The sequence below is a fragment of the Parasteatoda tepidariorum genome, chromosome 10, assembly GCF_982258835.1.
Source record: "Parasteatoda tepidariorum strain Cologne lab strain chromosome 10, Ptep-v5.0, whole genome shotgun sequence".
NCBI lineage: Eukaryota > Metazoa > Arthropoda > Arachnida > Araneae > Theridiidae > Parasteatoda > Parasteatoda tepidariorum.
Genome location: NC_141764.1, coordinates 90,102,313 through 90,123,671, shown reverse-complemented (window position 1 = coordinate 90,123,671; position 21,359 = coordinate 90,102,313). Strand labels below are relative to the sequence as shown.

Sequence of the window (21,359 nt, the reverse complement as noted above, 5' to 3'; positions counted from 1 at the left end):
AAATATCATATTCAGAAAAAAATATTGTAAAAATTTAAAACACAGGCATCAAATATTGCTTTCATTATTTTATTGATTTAAGTATTTAAATCAATAGCAATTCAGTAATAAATGATAAAATAATGCTAATCTGGCAAAAACTTTTTTCATTTTTAAATAATAAAGCTAATTGTCAAATACTAAAAAGACAGATTATTGTAATAGAGATATAATTAATTATACAAAAATGCGAAACATTAACTAAGCTGAACATGCTCTTAAGTCAAAATCATAAAAAATTTATTATAAGTGATATTTTAAAACATCTTGTTTGAATGGCAAGAAACATTTATAGAATGCTATAGAATTTTAGAGTTAAATATTTAAAGTCAATTACAGTAATTTGAAAAAAGCTTTTTTTTTTATTTATTGGAAAATAACACATTTTTATTCATAACATTTTATTTTAAGGTATGACTTATTGCTATCTATTACTTAAATAAAAATAATTTTTTTTATTAGTAAGTTTAATTCATACAATATGCATGCAAGTTTAATTCATTCACTAAGAATCACTTTTGATCATGATGTAATTTTTTTATTTTTTTTATCAATCAATAATGAGAGAGATTTAGGTAAGTTTAAATTATTTCAAAATCACTCAAAATAAAAAAAATAAAAACTTTTAACAAAAGAATGATGTTTAAACGTGTTTTCAAGTTATTTGCCTTCTATTTCATAAGCTATATAATTTTCAAATTCATCATGATATGTAATGATTAAGGCCAGAATTTTGATGAAATTTGCATATTTAGATTTTCTTTTATTTTTCAAGATACTCTTTCATGTAAGAGCACTTGTTGTGTACATTTTAGGATGCTTTTTTATGCATATATTTTTTGTATTGAATACTTTTTTACATAAATTTTTTCTTCAATTTTGCTTTTCAATGATGTAACTCGTAATATCTCCTGCAACCTTGGTTCCTTCCCAATGCAAATTTAGTAAAGAAATAATGTTTCAGATCAAAAATTCTTCTTTAATTATAAAGGAATTATTTCATTTTAATATCATTTTCTAAGAATTCTTTGGCAAAAATTATGACTTAAGTAAAAATTCTTCTTAATTCAGATGGAATGATAAAAAGTGATTTGTGATGAATGAAATTTGATATATTAGACAAATATATTCCTGAAATCCAATCCCTTTCTCACCATACACATATCAAAATTTCCAAATAAAAAAGTTTTTGTGTGCAAAATATTTCGATTTAATAATCAACTAAAGGTCTAGAGCCGTAAGTCCTAGATGGGGACCTTGATCTTCGTGGTGAATTATTCCCTCGCCTAAAAAAAATAATAGGAAATTTAACATAAACAAATCATTTGAAAGGCTTAGAATAATATAATAATAATCCAAGTGTTCTTTTCATGCAAACAATGCAATGTTTCAGTGTCTTGTGCTGTTTATAGAAAATAGTATCAAAACAAAATAGAAAATATTAGGAGCAATTCCCACCAAAGAAACATTTGAAGTAAAAATGCAATTTAGGAAAAAAACGTGGTTTATGAATACATTATTTAATGTCCTTCGTTTATTTAATGACATTAGAGATCATTAAATTAAAATTTTCTGTTTCTCCAGAGTTCAGTAGAGAATATAAATTTAAACGCTACTTTATTCATAGTTAATTCAACCAAATTCATGTCATATTCGTCAAAATATTAAATTTATAAGTTTTTAAACTAACTTCATTTAAAAAATTCCTCATAAATAACCGAAATTACTCTTACAAAGTGTTATAATAAATATTTTTACTATGGATATGTATTTCTTTTTAAAACCTAAAACATTGATTAAATTATGAAGCATTTCAACTTAAAAATCATAGCACACAAAAGCTTCAGAATTTAGTCTACAACAGTGCATCAAAATAAGTATCGCACTAAAATGAAAAAAAAATTATAGTCAAAGATGGGAAAGTATTAATTATGTAACTCTCTAAGCACTTGGCCAAGTATTTCCTTCTCAACATGAGAAACTGGATTTTCTCTATGTGATAAGATAGTGCAGAAAGACATAGTAAGTTAGCAATTTCCTCAACGATTAGGTAATGTGGATTGTAAAATTTTAAAATGACTGCTAAAGTGTATAATGCTTAAGGGGCTAAATAAGTGGAGCATCAACAACAACCAGCAATAGTGACAACAGTCAGTTGTCAGTCAAGAGTGGTTAAGGCTCATAATTTTGAGACCAATAGTATGATGGCATCAATATGGTCACCAGCTCTTTTTAAGATAAGCGGTTACTACCCAATCTGAAGCTGTGTAGTCTTCATCAAGCTGTCATCAGGGGGGGGGGGGGGAAAGACTCCAATCTTTCACAATGAAGGCTCAGTGCCTGAACCACTGATCATTCCCACTCAGGGGGTTAAATAGCACAGAACTTACATGAAAAATATACATTTTTAGAAAATTATTTACACCAACTCAAAGAATAATTCTTAATATCAGTTCCTTTAATTTGATAAGGTGTTTAGTCTTTAAACAATGTTTGAAAGCAAATTTACGCTGATTGATTTTCATGTGATTTAGAGTTGCACAAAATTTATAACTTTATCGAGAATTGTAACAGATAACTAAGTTCAGCACAGATTTTGAATCAATGAAGGACTAAAAATTATAGCTTTAAAATATCAACGTCCCCATTTTTGCAACAAAAAAAAATTTAAAATCAAGATTTATGCAATTTTATGAAAGATCTCCATTTTAGAATAGAGTTAACGAAATTCACTGAAAAATGTTTATTAATTATGTTATCACATCTTTGTAATTCTTTTAACAAAATTTTGAATGAATGTTAAAACTGCCTGAGATAAATTAAAGTAAAAGGAGGTATAGAAAGAAAGGGGAAAAAAATTTAAACCTGTATTGCCTAGAAGATGAATGCTGGCGCAAAGGACTTCTGGAAGGAGAACGTCTCCTAGAGTTCCTTGGAGGTGAATATCTACGAGATGGACTTTGGCGAGACCTAGAATTTCGATAACTACGATCGGGGCTTCGGCTCCTTCGAGAGTGTTGAGGACTTCTTCGTGGACTTTTTACAGAGTTTCTAGTAGGACTTTTTAAAAGAGGACTTCGACTTCTTCTAGATGGACTTCTGTGCGAAGGACTTCTTTTCCGATAAGAAGATGGAGGAGGGGATGACCTTCGCCTGTCTTCCACAGGACTTCTTCTGGATGAGCGAGGAGGTGGTGATTTAGTTCTACTCCTCCTTCGACTATTAGAAGTAAATGACTGTGTCGGACTTGTTTCATCACTACTGTAACTACTACTCCTGCTAGAAGCAGTTCCACTTTTCTTAGAATGGTGACTATCGGGATTTCTAGGATCATAATCAGGGTTTTTAGTCCACGTGGTGTCACTGTCAGAATCATAACCATAACCACGCATTTTGTGCCTTCGCTCTCGTTCCCTAAGTAAATTAAATTTAAAATTAGAATACAGCTAGAATAAAAGGAAAATCACTAATAAACTAATAAAGGCATATTAAAGTTAGAAATCAAAATTTAAAATGTAAAATATAGTGTAATAGTTAAAAGCTAATATTTTCTTAATACCTCAATAACTATTGAAATATACTACCTTTGTCTTAATTTAATAGCCATTTCTCTCAATTCCTCAGCTCTATCCTGAAATTTAATGATTAGTTTCAAATTTAAACTTTGAAATTAAAATTAGATAAAGCAGTTAAAATTAATCATGACAGAAAATTTCATAAATTATAGCAATATATGAAATAAAAAGCAACAACATAGAAACATTTAAAATGCCAAAGGACAAAAATTAATTTAGTGATTAACAGGCCCTTTACTTACAGTCAGTTAACTAGTCAGTTTTCTTTTCTAATTGTTGACATTATTAAAATATCTGTACAATTATTTATTCATAAATAAGATGAGGAATTTCTTAATAAGAGCAATATAAATTAAACCTTTCCTCAAGCAAGATTTTTTTTTCCACTTTCTTACGCCAGAGAAAAAATGTAAAAAATGGAAGACTCACTAAAATAACTAAAAAAAATAATTAATAACATTATAGTACAACTGAGTTCAGTTAAATAACAAACATTTAATTCTTATTTAATTGACTGAACCTTTCACATTTGGATACATTTGCAGGGGTGATTGTGGGCCCAAGTCAAAATTCCGGAAAATTTCCCGAGTTAAAAAAAAAAGAAGGGAAAAAAAAGAAACAGTTTAACCCACTGGCGGTTAAGGAAATGGGCAAAATTGGGAGAATGTTTCTCCCCTACACACAGTTCCCCTATCAGTTAACATGGGAAAACCGGTTTTGCTATGCAGAGAAGACTGCACGTAAAAATGCGACTTTTTACGTGCAGAACCGTCAGTGGGTTAAACTGAAAAATTAGAAAAAACTTTAAACAAGGTTTTTTTTCCCCTTTTTCTCAATATTTCTTAGTTTACTTAAAATATATTTAATATTTCTTAGTTTACTTAAAATATATTTAAAATTTTACACATACCTATACCATTTACACATACCTATGATGATCTGGAGAAGTAATTAAAATTTACAAATATGTCTTTCTTTCTTGAGTTAATGATTATAACAACTATTTACTGATAAAAAATGAATATTAATCATGAATATAAGCTTACAAAGTATCTCCCTGGCTCTCCCTTACAAACAAATAAAATAAACTGTGTTTTTAAGTTCCACCTTTGAAAATTTGATTTCCGGAAACTTCTGTGATCAATGATTTTTTGAAACGTCTGGACCTTCGATCTCCGGAAAGTTCTGGATCACTGTTAGCAAAAATTCCGGAAATCCGGATTTTTTCCGGAGCACAATCAGCACTGCATTTGTGACAAAATTTCTACTCAATATGCAACTTTCTCCTTAAATCATGAGATATAAAACTAGTTTTTTTCAAGAAAAACAACATGTTTAAAGACTTCTTTAAGCACGACACTCTCAGCCAACTAATAATTTTCTTTAATAAAAAAAAAAATATTGATTGATGATTTTAATTAACTACAACAAATTAACTTTTTTTTTTTACTTATAATAATTTCAATAAAATTTCAGCAAAAAAAAATTTCAGAAATCAGCTATTTGCGATTATTATAAAAATATATTTCGATTTTTAGAAAGCTTTAATCTTTTAACAAAGTAGTTTCCTAAGAGCATTAATTTTGCTTTTTTAATAGGTATATATCATTAACATTTCTATAATTAACAAAACAATTATGAATGAACAAGTACTTGTCTCTCCTGCATTTGTTTTTCACTTTTTTCCATTTGAGCTTTTTTATCAGCTTTATCTGAAAAAATAATAATTTGTTTTGTATAAGAATTGTTTGCATATAATAACTACTAAAAATAGAAATGTGTATCTTTTAATAATATATAAACATAATAGTAAGCATATCACAACTATCAATAAAATGAAATTATATACAAAATGAAATAAAAGAGTCAAATTTACATCATATAACCAAAAATTTCATTACTTATTTTTTATTTTAGGGTTGTTAGTATATTATTAATCATAAATATGAACAAAAAAGAACATGTATACATAAGATGCTACAAAATGAAATTTAAAAAAAAAAAAAAAAAAAAACTTACATTGCTTCCTTAGGGCAATTTGCATTTTCTTTTTAAGGCGCTCTTGAGGAGTTAGTTTCGTACCCTGAAATATAAATTACAAAATGAATGTTGACATATGCTTTTACTAGAAAAAGCTGAACTCTTAAAACTATATAGGATTAAACTTTTATTCTATTAATTTTATATCTTAATACAAATATTAAGAGAGAATTTTGAATTTTAAAAAATTCAATCAAGATATATTATTTATTTAAATAGCTTGAAATTTTATAACGGGGCCATTACCAATATGTTTACTACAAGCATATTCAGTGAAAGTATCATTAAGTCAAAACTAAAATAAAATAAGTACTTATATTTCTTATCTTTTTTAAAGTATTTAACTTTTCATAGTTATAGCATGAAATATAAATGTAAGTACTAATCAAAAGACTCTAAGATTGGGTTCACCCAAATTGAGGGATGACAAAACTGAAATACTTTCTGAGACAACCATGCTAAAACAACTACATAAATACTAACAAATAGTATAACTAAAACAGTAAATAATTTGTATTATTAGGTTGATAAAAAGATAATTTCTGTCTCTTAGTATCAAATAAAACCAACTTTTTTTTAAACAAAAAATTGACAATTATCAGTCAAATATCTTCCATTCTCTTCGATGACCTTTCATCATCTTTCTGGTAACTTCATGCACCATATAATTGCCATTTATTTTGAAGTTTATGAATCTTTTTGAATGGTAACGATTTCGGTTACCTCAAACTGTACTTAGCTGATGAGGTCAGGAAGCTATACAATACAAGATCATGAAGTGAACAGGAAGGAACAAGGCATGGAAGATAGTTTGACTGGATCAAGTATAGAAAAAATTGAATTTTACTTCACTCTGAAACTTCTTTTTTGACAATATAATACTTACAAATAACTACATAATAATATAACTAGATATATAGTACACACAAATTAATTACAAATTAGGTAATTACAAATAAATACAACTAGATATATAGTTTATGCATCATTTAAACTCACTCAAAAAATATAGTCTTGATTTTGTAACAGTTTAGTATATTGAATATTACTTGGTTAATATGTAAATCACATTTATAATGCTATGCAGTAAAAATAAACTAAATATCACTAAAAAAATAATAAAGAAATATTATACAGTAAGTTGCCCATTTGTCATGCATAACTTAAGTAGTCAAATTACAGGAGAGGGAGACATATATTTCCCAATATTATAATTTTCTTACATTATAATTTCTTACATTAAGTTATTTGGGTTATTACTCATTTCTTATGCATTACCAATTAAAATAAAGATAAATGTAATTACATTCCTGCAACATTACTTAAAAAAATTTTTTAACCAATGCCTTAAAAAAATTAGGTTAATTAAAAAAAAAAAAGATTTTTTCTTATATAAATTAAATACTAAACTAATTGGTTAACAGATATGCTTATTTTTTATAATGATGCATACCAGTTATTCATCATAAATATTTTTATAAATTATCAGTAAACACAAACTAATATGACTAATGAATAGAAAACTACATTATATTCATTTCAATATTTTAAAAAACTGTTCATTACAAGACTTTATTAGTTTTCCTATATGGTCAACTTATAAAAGGGTTTAGGTATTTTTTCCATCTATAGATCTCAGACCACTCAAATTTATCTATAGAGCTCAGAAAGAGCTTATTTATAATAACTTGATAATTAGACATGTAGTTAGAAGAAAGCTGATCAATTTCCTTATTAAATTTAAATATTAATAAAACATACAGATTTTTAATTACAATCTAACAGATTTTAATAATGTCAACTAAAGTTACATATAAAATTAAGGATAAAAAAAATATGTGCTATGTTTTATACTTAATATTTAAGCAAGTAAATTAACTCTTATTAATTTGACAATGCAGAATAATACATATAAGCATGAGGATTCATTTTGCTAAGAGAAAAATATAGCGAATTTTTAAATATTTCATCTTAATATAATTTGAAGAACTATGTCTTTAAAAACAATTAATTTTATATTTAATAATACTCAATGAAAAATCATGACTTTAAATTAAAATTCAAAAGGAAAGTAAGATTTATCTACTGATAACACTTGTGATTTATAAAAGTTTTAACAGTAAATAATTAGCTACAGTTTTCAACTTAAAATATTACTCTATTAAATATTGTTATTAATAAAAGTTTAAAAAAAAAAAAAAAAACGGGAACTTTGCAACAGTTTTGGTTTAGTAAAGAATATGCATACACAAGAAAATCTTTCAGTCTACTAAAAATGTAAATAAATAAAAATAAAAAAAAAAACAATATCAATTTCATTTCCAACTTAAGTTTCAAGCAAATTAAATTTTAAGAATGACCTTAAATAGTTGAGGGGCACATATTTTTTACCAGTATCAAAACAATTATTATTCATAAATAAAATTAAGCACAAGTAAAAGTTTTAGGGAGCATGGAAGATTTGTGCAATTCATAAACTTAAAAAAGTTAAAATGTTTTCTCCTTTATTATTTTTTTTCTAAAACTAATAATTGAAGCATATCAAATCTCTTAAAATGAAAATACTTAAATGCTTAAAAATAATTCAAAATTAAAACATTTCTTAAAACTATCCATCAAGCACAGATAATATTGGAGAGAAAAAAACTTATATATAAGCATGAAATGAAGAAAAAATATTTTCGCTTTCCTTTAAATTATTAAAATACAATGAATTTTGTTAAAATACAAAAATACTAAGTGCTTAAAAAATAATGAAAATTAAATTTAACATTTCTTAAAATTCTGTCTAAAAAAGATTTCAACTAATGAATGAGAAGAAAAATCAATGTTTCCAAATCCAATTTTCAAAACAAATAATTTCCTGAGAATATATTTTAAAATGAATTTATCATTCCTTTGAATTTTTTCATGTAAATTATTGTCAATATCAGCAATTTTAAATTAATCGCTCATTGCTTCACGGAACACAGTTAAATTATTTAATACTGACTAATTTTCAGGATTAGCAAAAAGAAAAATTTCTTACTGACTTTGGTAGGAAGACCAGCTTTACCCAAAAGAGGTTGCAGCCTGAAAAAGAAATCATAAAATTATACTTAATCCACTAATGTTTCACAATAGCCAATGCTATTTAAAACATGTACAAGAAATTCAGGAGTTCACTTTAACTTTCATACAGAAACCTAGTTCTTACAAAAGTTGTTACTATCCTTTTTTTATATATATATACACATATATATATACACATATATATATACACATATATATATACACTCACATTTATATACACACATATATATAGATACACACACACATATATATATATATATATATTTAAAATTATGTTTTACAAACAAAAGAAATATTTCCAAATAGACCTTCTAAATGAACTACCACATTTCATACAAGTTTAGTAAACATCGAAAACTACCTGGATTAACAAAAATAGTGAGCATGTATAGGCAGTTACAAACTTTTTTTTAGTTTAGGTAAACATTTTTTAAATTCTTAAACCAGTAATACAAACTTTAAGAAAATTTTTTAAAAAACTACAAGGGTTTAATTTAGATACTGAAAGAAAAATTGTACTTGAAATTTACAAAGTTTTACTTTTAAGTAGTTATTTTCATTTTATAAAAATGTCTATTATACTCAGGGTCCTAAAAATTAAGCAGAAATATTTTTAAATTATGGCAGGATGCTTCTTTTTTCCATTAAAAGAAAGTAATGCAATCAGATTGTGGAAAACTAATAAAACTACTTAAACAGAACATTATAGCTGAACATTCATTAAATCTATACCTCTTATAAAATTGAAAATAACAGAATATAATACTTGCACAGCCTATTGAATTAGGCAGCTGCAGAAAGCACTTGCCTTACTTTTATTAAATATCAAACAATGTTAAACACTAATTCGAAAAATGCTTGCTAATGATAGATGAATCTCTTTAAAATTTCATTCTTTTCAGGATTCACTTACTTTTCCATCATCTAACTTTATTGAAACAGTTGAAATAGAATTCTGAAATATTCAAGTTAGTATTGCAGATAAAAATGTAAGATGAAATTATACCAAACATTGCGAACTGAAGAAACATTTGGATTGCACAAATTGAGCACCAATACTGGTCTTAAGATATTTTCTCAGCTCTGATTACAATTAAAAGTAAAATTACAACTAATTTATAATTAAAGCAAATAGGAAAAAAGTATACTCAAATAATAAGTTTGAAAAAAATAATAATAAATAAAATGCTTTAAAAAAAAATGTGGGAAAAAGAAAAAAGCATGCAGGAAAAGGGACAACAATGGATTATAAATAAACAGTATAATCCAGATTTGAAACAAAGTCTAAAATAATTTTTTCAAAACAGAAAATGTAGAATTTCTGACTGATTTCATTATTGCAATCTTACACAGAACTGAAATTTAAACTAGTTTTAATATCTAAAGGCCTGGTTTCTTAGGACAGGACGCCGTCAGCTGGAAATCAGCGCTAACCTCTGATTGGTCCATTTGTGAGTTTGATAGTATACGTCATCGAACGCTCATCTTCAACTACAATTGCCGTCCAACTCAACTGCAGTTGGATTACAACGTGACGTTAACCACAGAAGCAATGGCGGACAACATCCAACAGCGCATTGAAATCAGCCAAGATTTTGATTTTGACATTAAACATAGCTTCTTCATTAAACATATCACTCTTCATTTAGTTAATCTATAATGTGTTTCTTCTTGGACAAAGTCATTATTTGTTCTCTAAAACACTGGTCGACAATAACAAAATGAATACAAATTCAAAATAAATATTTGTTTACGCTATTAACGCATGCGCAATGAGAGATAATGTCTGCGTTGGACCGACTGCTCACGCTGAGCTAACAAAAAAGTATTTTTTTGGCGTCAGCTCTGCGTCAACTTTCCGCTGACGCCCAGATAAGGCGCTAGTTCTAAGAAACCAGGCCTTGAGCTAACAAACCAGTATTTTGTTGGCGTCAGCGGGACGTTGACGTCACGCTGACGCCCAGATAAGGCGCTTGTCCTAAGAAACCAGACCTTAACTTGAAGTTGAAAATCAAGTTGTCCATTCTAATATTCCTAAAAAAAAATTTAAGGTTCCTAATTTTTATTTTCGATTCTTAATTGGTAATTATACCAATTTATATATATATAAAAAAAAAAAAAAGAAAAAAAAAACAGGGAAAAAATAGAATAGAGTTAGATTTCTAGCTGCATATTTTAATTGTAATGTTGCATATTTTTTATTATTAGAAGTAATGAATAATAAATAAGTACATAGTTACTTTTCAAAAATCAATATATTTATTTATTTTTTTACTTTCATTTTTTAATACTAAAAGTATTTATTCTGCAAAATAATTTGACGATGACATTTTCCTTCATAAAAAGATCTACTGCTTTTAACTTAAAATAATATTAGAGTCTGATCTTATACAAAAAAAAATTATAAATAAATAAAACCTTGATAAATCTAATTTTTGTCAATCCAATTTTCTACAATTTGATGTAAATATCATCTTACACTAATTACGAGATTTTAAAATTTCACCACATTTTAAAAAACTGATCATAATTGAAAACTAATTTCATATATAGAAATTGTGAAAGCAAAGATTACCTATACATTAACTTTATAAGACACATCTAATCAAAGAATGAAATTAATTTACAACTTCAGAAAAAGACAAAATAAGTAAGTAACATTTAAAATAATAAATCAAAATAGAAAAGAGCTTAAAGCAGCTAAATTCAAATTTGTTTTATTTTAATTTATAAAGTCAGAAAAATAATTCTAGCAGAAAACAAGAATTATAAAAATTTAAGACATGTGTGTTGGCAGGACAGCACTTCATCAGGGGACACACTGCCCGCCAACACGCAGGAGCCTTTCAATTGTCAGAGGTGAAACCAAAAACCGACAGTGCCCTGAGGCCCCATAATGGAAAATCAAATAAGAAAAGCATTTAGAAAAATTGAAATGTAAATGCAAAGAAATATAAATGACAAACAATCACAAAGTCTTAAAAGTAAACAAAATAAGACATAATAAAGAAGTGCCTACAAATAAGAAAAATAAATAAAGTTACAGTTGGAAAAGCCACATCGAAATAAAATATAAATTGCCAAATCATTATGAAAACTTTAGAAATAAATGAAGTGCTGACCCCTTTTTTAACATCTTGAAAAAATAAAACAGAAAAACATTCAATGAGTAAAAATTTTAAGAAGTAGCTGCCATCTATAAGCTTCTGGAACGTAAAATCCTAAATTTCACAGCATAGGCTTATTTGTGCAGGCCGAATTATTTCAACGCCTTTAAATATTTTGAATCAAAATTTTATAATTACAATAATTAAAAGGAAAATTATTATTCTCTAATGTAATCCTGAAATTCCCAATAGATGAAAGAAAATCTGTTTCATTCTTACAAATAAATTTAAATCTAATTTTGATTTCAATTGTGAGTAAATAAAATCATTAAGAGATGAATTTAAGTTATTTGGGATGACAAATCTGAATTTTTTTTTACATAACTACATAAGATTTTTTGCTGCATTTAAAATAATATAAGTTTCTCGCTCCATACTTTTTTTAAATCCGGCCTTTAAATATTATTGAGTTAGCTCATAAAACAACTTAAGAGTGCTGAAATTTTAAAAGTATAATACAATAATTAATAAAAAGTAATAAACATAAAAAAAGTAATAAAGAACAATAAAAGTTAACTAAATTTTATGCAACTGGGGGCGGTCCCTCAGCTAAAAATATTACTCTTAAAATTCTCAATTAATTCTTAAATTTAATGAATAAAAGGGAAATGGAAATTTTGAGGCGATGAAGCTTTGGGATTCTTACTGGTCTGGAGACCCACATGATATCCTACTGATCTATAAATAGAATATCGCGAGAAAGCCAGTGACGAAGACGATGGTGTGTCACCAACAATGAAATTAACAGGAGAAATAAAATTTTCTATTGCTTTCAAGGAAAAAATTTCGACAATGTTTAGTTGGTCCCTGTAATCAGCGAAAATTCGAGAGATCTTTCGGTTTGATTTCAAAGGACGGAAAATGAAGCCTGAAATTGAGAGTCTTGAAAAATGCAGTAGAGTAGCACATGCGAGGGCAAAAATCCTTCCAACTGAATCCAGCTCAGTATACACGCATGCAGACTCACAAGCTAATATTAAACATGTGAACAAAAAAGAGTTTTAAGACGCTACGGACCTAAGGTACAAAACAATTGCGAAATTCAAACAATTGCGAAAAGGTTTACTAGAACAATAACCTTTTGCATAATTCATGATGAAAATCAACATGGTAAAGAAAAAATATTTCATTTCGGAAAAGGGAAAATTAAGCACTTTTTAAAAACATCCAATGAAAAAAAGCACCTTTAGGGGCTTTAAAAAACGAAAGAAACCATCTTTAAGCACTTTTTAAAAATGCTGCGCACCCTGTTAATTGTTTCTTCTTCCTGCTTGATACTTAGTTATTATCAATTGATGTGCAGTTAATTTCTCAAGTTATGCTTATCTATTCAATATTAATAAACAAAATTTCAAATATACAAAGAAAAAAAAGCTTTTTTTTCTAATTGCATCACATTTCATAAAATGCAAAATATGTCTAATTATATCACTTTTTTCAAATGGAACTAAATAAAATTTCTCCTTGCTTTGAGAAAAAGCTATGATGGCATTACATTTTATTTATTTGCATGGAAAGTTCACTGAAAAGACACTTGTTATAGCTTATTTTAAAAAAATTATTCGAATTATTTGCCAGTACAAAACGATATATAGCTCAATATGCATTTGAAAAATGAATTATACTTCAATTAAACATAAAGAAAATACTTACTTTGAACTGCCAGTTATGTTAGGAAGTTGTGATGTTCTTATTGGAGATTTATCTCCATCACTCTCATCATCTGAAACATCACTGTTTGATCGAGAAAGACTATGGCGATAATAAGATTTGATAGGAGGAGGTGGCAACAAAGGAGATCGTGATTTATCATCAGTTCTTGATCTAGAAGTTGACCTAGATCGTGTTTTAGTACGCCTTGATTGGAGTCGAGAACGAGATCGTGATCTTGAAGAGCACGTGCGAGATCTATAAATAACAAAAATGTGAGATCACTTAATTTAAGTAATTATTTAAGAACAATTAATGATTTGATTTTAATTTAAAAGTCAGAAGGGCTATGAGAAAATTAATAGATACTATAGTGCTATATTTTAGTTTTAATCATGCTTACTAATTAACAAAAGAAATGAAAGAAATATATTTCTCATTGTTTCAAACTCAATATTATATTTTTCAACTTTGAGATTCTGTATCTATCTTTATTTACTTTGCAAAATAACATTGTTATTTGATGAAATTTTATTTATTTTTTAAAAAATATAAGTATTTTAATAAAATAAAATTTGATGTTTCCAACTTGATTTCTGCCGTTATATAACAGTAATGATAAAATAAAATACTAAATAATAAAAAGTAATTTTTGTCTTAGGATAATTACTCTTTATTTCGAAATATCGCATTTATTATAAAGGAATGCGTCCTGAAGAGAACCTTTACATTTTCCGATTAAATATTTTATATTATTCTTCTATTTTGTGTTTATATATATATATATATATATATATATATATATATATATATATATATATATATATATATATATATATATATATATATGATCTTATATATATATGATCTGACTTTGCTACTCGCTTTATAGTCCCTTTTTAGTGTTTTTTCATTTTATTTTATTTTCTGTTTTTAAATGTTATTTTTACTTTTTGTGATCTATTTTATTTGTTATTTTTATTAAAAAAAATTTTGAGTGCTCCTCACACTATTGTATTAATATATTTTGCTTTGGCTTTATTGATACAATATCAGAAAGCACTCTGTTTTGCGGATATAATCGTGTGGGCTGATGAAAAGATAATATCTTTTTTTCCGGTTTTTTTAAATAAAATTTCATCCTTTTTTTTTTAAAAACTGTTGTTTGTTATTTTTTTACTTATTATTTCCCCCCTTTTTTTCATATATCTAATATTTTTCTTTGTTTTATTCTTCATTTTGAACTATATATATATATATATATATATATATATATATATATATATATAACTGCATGTATGAAGATGCATGGGCACTGTAAATACTTATTCGTCACTACTATAATTTATATATAAAAAAATAATATACATAAAAAATAGTATAAAAATTAGTTGAATGTAAAAAAAAAGTTTTATTCAATCAGCTCAAAAATTGTATAAAACTATGTTACCGTGATCTAGAACTAGAACTGTGTCTCCTGTATTTTCTCTTTTTATCTCTGGAGCTAGATTTTCTAGGGGATCGTGATCTTGATCTGCTAGATGATGATGGGGACCTATGTCTGGATCTCCCATGAGTGCGCTTATTACTTTTAGTTTCTTTCCGTTTAGAATGGCAAGATGATCTTGATGAGTCAGAACGAGGACTGCTCTTAGAGGACTTAGACTGCTTTTTATCATTGTTCTTTGAAGGTAATTGAGGACCGATTACAGAGCCTCCACTTTCTTTAGATCTAAAAAAATCAGAAAAACGTAGCTTAAAGAACACTATATTTTAATTAGTGTTTTAAAGCATAGTTATGCAACCAAATATAATTTCTTCATCAAAAACTTTGTGTATTTTTTACTTAATTTTGAATTTTGTGTTTTTTTTAAAAAGTTTATTTTTTACTTAAATTGTTTTGTTTTTTTCTTTTTAATTTAAAGTTAATGCTTATATTTACACAATTAGGCAAGGAAATAATTTTGTATAAAACAAATTAAAAAGGAGTGAAAGTATTCTTGGATATATAGATAACAAAACTCAGGGAATGCCAAATTTATGCTATTTAGTAATTGCAAAGCTGTTTTTCAGTAGAAATGAAGAACATTTTGTGTTGTAGTGTTGAACTGCAACATTCGATAGATATTCAACTAGATTCATTTTTCTAAGAGATAAAATAAGTTTCATTAGCTAAAAATCACTTCAAACCGTCTTTGCCATACACAAGCAAACATGAAACATATTTTAAAATTAGCTTTAAAGTATACGATGAACATTTAATACAATTTATTTACTTGAAAACAAACTAAAGAAAAGAGAAAAACAAACTAAAGAAAAGAGAAAAACAAAAATTCTGAAAAGCATCTAATTGCAAGACACTAAATATGTAACAAATAAATACATAGATTTTGACACTTCAAATTCAACCTAGTTTTATTCAGCAAAATTCAACCTCCATGGAATTTAAAATCCTGGTCTTGTAGTGGACAAAAGAAAAAATCTTGACATTTTTTGGAACAATATACATATACCAGAGTACTTTTACAAAAAGAAAACAGCAAATAAAAAAAGGAATATTTTGTTCTACTTAAGTATAATAAAGGCATATTGTATCACAAAAGAATAATAAAATATATTATTCTTAGTTTAAAAACTGTAGTTCAAAAGAGAAAGTTAAAACAGCTTCCAGCATGATTATAATTGAGTATAGAACTCATAATAGTTGAATTTATAAAAAATATTTATAGCACTGGTGCATTATAAAAAATTTTTATCAATTATTTCAAATTCCTATATACTAATATTTAATTAAAATTTGTAATACAGTTTTAAGACTTCCCTAATCAACTGATCTTAATAAAATTACCCTTATAAATGAAAACATTGGTAAATATTTGCAAGCATATATAGTGAAAATATATTTTTAAAACATATTTTGAATAAATATCTATGGCTAATAGTTCATAACACAGATCATTTAAATTTTTTCCTTTTAAATGCTATGGAAACTACAGTATTTTTATTTTTAAGTTAGAAGATTAAAAATTTTTAGAAGAAAATAATTTATAAAAAGACTTTTTTCTTCTCATTTTTAGACAACTGTTAGCATTGCAATTTTTACATGGAAAATAAAAAAAGATATAGCACAACTGAAAATAAAGTATCAATTGAAATAAAGTTAAAAATAAAATTGAAAATACAGTCCAAAAAAGGCCAAGGGAAAGCTAAGAATTTTTAACCTAGTTCCAAAGATAAATGCTTACTGCATACCGCTGACCACGATCAAAGTGTAAAAATGCTATTATATGGCTAACAACTGAAAGAATATGAGGGAAAAAAATATTCAATAACAACAGCACTGCCCGAAAAAAATTAATCTGCAATTGTTATTTTTATTTAGAACATTTATAAACTAAATCTCATCTCTCATAGGAAATACTTTGCAATTTAGACTTAAATGCGAGGAAAATTCAACAACTAAGATGTCAAATAAAACAAAATATAGCAATGATATATATATATATATATATATATATATATATATATATATATATATATATATATATATATATATATATATATATATATATATATATATATATATATACATATATATATATATATATATATATATATTACAGATGATTATGCCATAACCCATATAAATGTTTGATGATATCATAAACATAATCCCATATAAAACAATTACTTTGTCTTTCCAGATTTGGAATTGGAAGCATGATTTTTATTTCCGGATTTCTGCTCTCCATCTGATACTTCACCGCCAAAACTTGTAATAAACATTATTTTTCCAGCTTCTGGTGGTGACCGTGAACGAGACTTGGAAGTAGAATGCCTAGAAAAATTACAGAACGATCACTTATGATCCAGCTTAATTTCAACAGCAGTCAAGATTAAAAATGACCAACATAGCAGCTGAGATAACTTCATAGCTACTATACAGAATTATGTGTTTTAATTATTACATAGCTCACTAAGTTTTAACATTACGCTACTTCATTTAACATAAAGGTTGGCATAAAATTGTTATATAGGTAAAAAAAATTAAGGATAGGGATATCTACATTTTTAATGTTAATCAATAAACAATTTTTATAAACCTTGTCAAAAATGAAGTTTAAAAAAATGTACAATAAGGGTCACAAAATAATATTGATGGAAAAAAGAAACTAACTAATTCCTACTGAAGAAGTAGGGACTGAAAAGATCAAAATCCGTTTGATAGAAGGAGGAAACATTGAGAGGCGATTATTAAAAACAAGTTTAATTAGGCAATTTAACAGGCTTTGATCTTTTCATCTCTCCTTGCATGATTCAAGTGATTTGATAACATTTCTGTTTCATCCTTGCTTTAATAATAATTAGTGACTTCAGACATTTATTTTGATTTTAACAAGGATTCTATAAATACACTTTAAAGGCTGTGATTATAGAAAATCTTGTAATAAGTAAAAATTCCTAAGGAAAACTGTTGAAATAAGACCATGAAAATAAAAATTTCATATACAGGAATTTGTTAGAATAGTTAAATATTACAGTCATTTTTCTCAGTTAAGTATGATAAATCAAACAAACAAAATTGCATTTCAATTTAGATACTGAAAGTAATAGTGTGCTCTACATAATTATTAAACCCTCAAGAAATATTGGTTTTTAATTAACTGAACAAGAAAGGAAATACTGAATCATTATTGAAAGTAAAAGTTGAATATTTTCTTCTACCATTTCAAATCTAAATAAATTTTATTCACATTTAAACTAAAATAACTTTTAATATAAATTAAAATTAAAAAATTAAAGTGGAAGAAAATATCAAATGTAAACATCACAAATTCTCTTGATTTGAAGGGTTGTGACTGAGAAAGATTCAAATCAAAACTTCAGTAGTTTTAAAAATTATATAAAATGTGAGTTTAAAAAATATAACGTTAAAACATATGATATCAAATTTAACAATTAATAAAAATTAATAAATTTAAATTTAAAGACTAATTTAAAATGTACTATTTCAGTATTATTTTTAAAATTAGCATAGAAAGCAAGAAACTTCAGCCATTATAAATAAAAAAAATCATTACCTCATTGGGGCATAAGTGGGACTCTCTCGAGCTGCATAGCTGAAACAAAAATTTTTAAAAAAATTAATGAAAAAACTATTAAACAAATTTAATTTCATGTCATATTTCACATTAATTTAACTTAAAAGCATTATCAGGGTGCGTAGCCAAAGTTTCAACAAAAGATAAGCACCTTTCAAGCACTCAAAAATACTTTTAAGCACATATAAAAAAAATATAATCAGGCAGGCTTGGCAAGTTTTTAACAGTTGACGGTTTTATCTAGATTTACCCATCATGTCAAAAAAAAAATGTGGCATTGTTTTTGACAATTGTCAAAAAACATTAAATTTTGAATCATAAAACAAAAGGCGTTTTCATACACTAAGGACCAATGGTACGCCAAAATAGGTTGGGAGTTGAATTACTTGCAAAACATCGAATAGAGCAATTAGAACAGTATCTTTTTGCATAATATGTGGCGAAAATCAACAGGATAAAGGAAAAATTAAGCACTTTTTAAAAACACCAAGGGCTTTTAAAAAACGAAAATAAGCACCTTTAAACACTTTTTAAAAATGCTACGCACCTTGATTATTATAGAAGCCAGAGTAGGTACTAGTGCTCTAAACAGCAAAACTACTCGGTTTTTTTACCCTCTTCATTAATTTTAAATGAAAATAAGTGTTTTGGAGAAAAATATAGCACAAGAAAAATTTGTGTTAAAACCAAATACAGTTACAGTAACTTACAAAAATTATAAGTGTTTTGGAGAAAAATATAGCACAAGAAAAATTTGTGTTAAAACCAAATACAGTTACAGTAACTTACAAAAACTTATCAAATACAAATCTTTAACAGTGAACGAACACCAATTTTTCAGTTTATTATATTAGAAAGTACAATTAAAGCAGCTTTCTGCAAGCATAGATTATAGGAATTTAATAGCTGTCATTTTTTAAATTTGTTAAGATTTGCAGCAGAGTTTTAAAAATGACCATCAGTTTTTTTCAGTTTCTTTTAAAGCTCTCCCACATTCTTGTTCTAATACCATTCACTCTCTCTCTCTCTGATAAAGTTTATGATGAATAGATAAAGTTTATGATGAATTGCCTCCTTCATCCTAAACTTTATTTTGTGTCAAAGTTGAAATATGATAAACTACATATCAAATTTTTGGAAAAATTTACAATTTGATGAGGAAGATAATGCACATCAAAATGCTTACTATGTACAAAACAATGCTTACTATGTACAAAACAATGTTTACTATTGTATGTTAATGTTTACGTTAGATGTTTACTATGTACAAAATGTTATATGTATATATGGGACACAAATTGTTTAAATTTTTGATATAGCTAGAAAACACTGACAGTTACTCACAAAACATTTTAATTTACTTATGACTTAAAATAAAATATAATAAACAGATATGAAATTAAAATATTCATTAAACTTCATGTAACAGAACAGATACCTTGGAGGACTAGTGATTTTTCTTCCAGCTAACTTTTTCTCTCTTAAAGCTCTTCTTTCACGTCTGGATTTTCTACCCTACATTATTTATTAAAGAAATGTTATTTTCATAAACCAACATGATATGTTACTTAGCAATTAAAAAATTTGTAATAGAAATGTTTATTTTCATAAACCTATATGCTATGTTACTTAGCAATTAAAAATCAAACAGCAGAATTTTATACATTCTAATATTGTTGCTTTTTTTTCACAAATCATTCATCATATTTTTACAAAGTGGATTAATTAAATAAATAGGTTAGTATTCTATTAAAAACATAGGAATTTCAAAGAATAACTGACGAAGAAGAAAAAACGAGCAGGAGACCATGTATGCTTACGATGGAATTACATGTCTTTTAAAAAATAATTTGGAACCTGTAACCTCGAATTCTCTATTAATTCAAGTAAAATATCTAATACTAAAATCTTGATTAATAATAATAAGAAAAAAAATTAATTCATTGAATTTCTAAGATTTTGTTTAAATAACAAGTTCGAATAATTTTAAATAACAATTGATAGAATAATTTTCAAGATACGAAAACACTTAATAGAGTTAAAAATAAAATACTGCAAACTTTCGATTTTTTTTAAATAACTAATTAAGAAGTAAGAAATTTTATCATTTTCCTTTAATTTTCTTTTTAATTTTTAAATAATTCACAAATTAAACAATTCAAACTTATACATTATTCAAAAAAATAATAATAATATTTCCCCATGAAATGTCCATAGACTATATAGTCATTGCTTTGAAATTGAGGAGTTGAATTTAAGAATATTTTAAAGACATTCTTAATAGCTCATAAATGGAATTACAGTTACATAAGTTTCCTTGATAAGCTTTCTCTTCATGCTGGTTTAAAGATATAATGCATACAAGGTTCAACTCAATTTACTAAAATGCAATTTTGGATTTACAGATTGTTTCACAGTTTGCAAAATTAATAAATTAAAAATTCATAAACACATAAAAAATGTATGAGTTTTCGTTTGAAAAGAATTTATTATATTATCTTGCTTAACCCTTTAACGCAGATGGGACACCAGTATCCCTTTTAGCGCTCAAATTATAAAATTATATTTTGGTATTTTTAAATTATAAAAAACAGTCTTAATAAATACTAAAAATTATGTTAGATTATCCAAATTACATTTGTACTAAAATATAAAAAATTTAGTCTAAAAACAACTTCTTCTTATTCATATTTAAAAATTTATCAACAATTTAA

At 26.1% G+C, this 21,359-nt stretch overlaps 1 protein-coding gene across 1 annotated transcript in view; it reads right to left on the bottom strand.

Annotated features, from left to right (window-relative positions):
• Positions 1–411: 411 nt before the first annotated feature.
• Positions 412–21,359, bottom strand: part of LOC107438167 (uncharacterized) — a 38,635-nt gene continuing 17,687 nt past the window's right edge. Inside the window, exons 10-20 of the mRNA XM_016050379.4 lie at positions 20,084–20,160; positions 18,625–18,663; positions 17,235–17,381; positions 14,994–15,275; positions 13,547–13,801; positions 8,687–8,726; positions 5,634–5,697; positions 5,268–5,326; positions 3,624–3,670; positions 2,905–3,453; positions 412–1,325 (exon numbers count right to left, since the gene is read on the bottom strand). Of these exons, the coding sequence (XP_015905865.2) occupies positions 1,250–1,325; positions 2,905–3,453; positions 3,624–3,670; positions 5,268–5,326; positions 5,634–5,697; positions 8,687–8,726; positions 13,547–13,801; positions 14,994–15,275; positions 17,235–17,381; positions 18,625–18,663; positions 20,084–20,160 (1,635 nt within the window). The 3' untranslated portion in view covers positions 412–1,249. The remainder of the gene's footprint in view (positions 1,326–2,904; positions 3,454–3,623; positions 3,671–5,267; positions 5,327–5,633; positions 5,698–8,686; positions 8,727–13,546; positions 13,802–14,993; positions 15,276–17,234; positions 17,382–18,624; positions 18,664–20,083; positions 20,161–21,359) is intronic.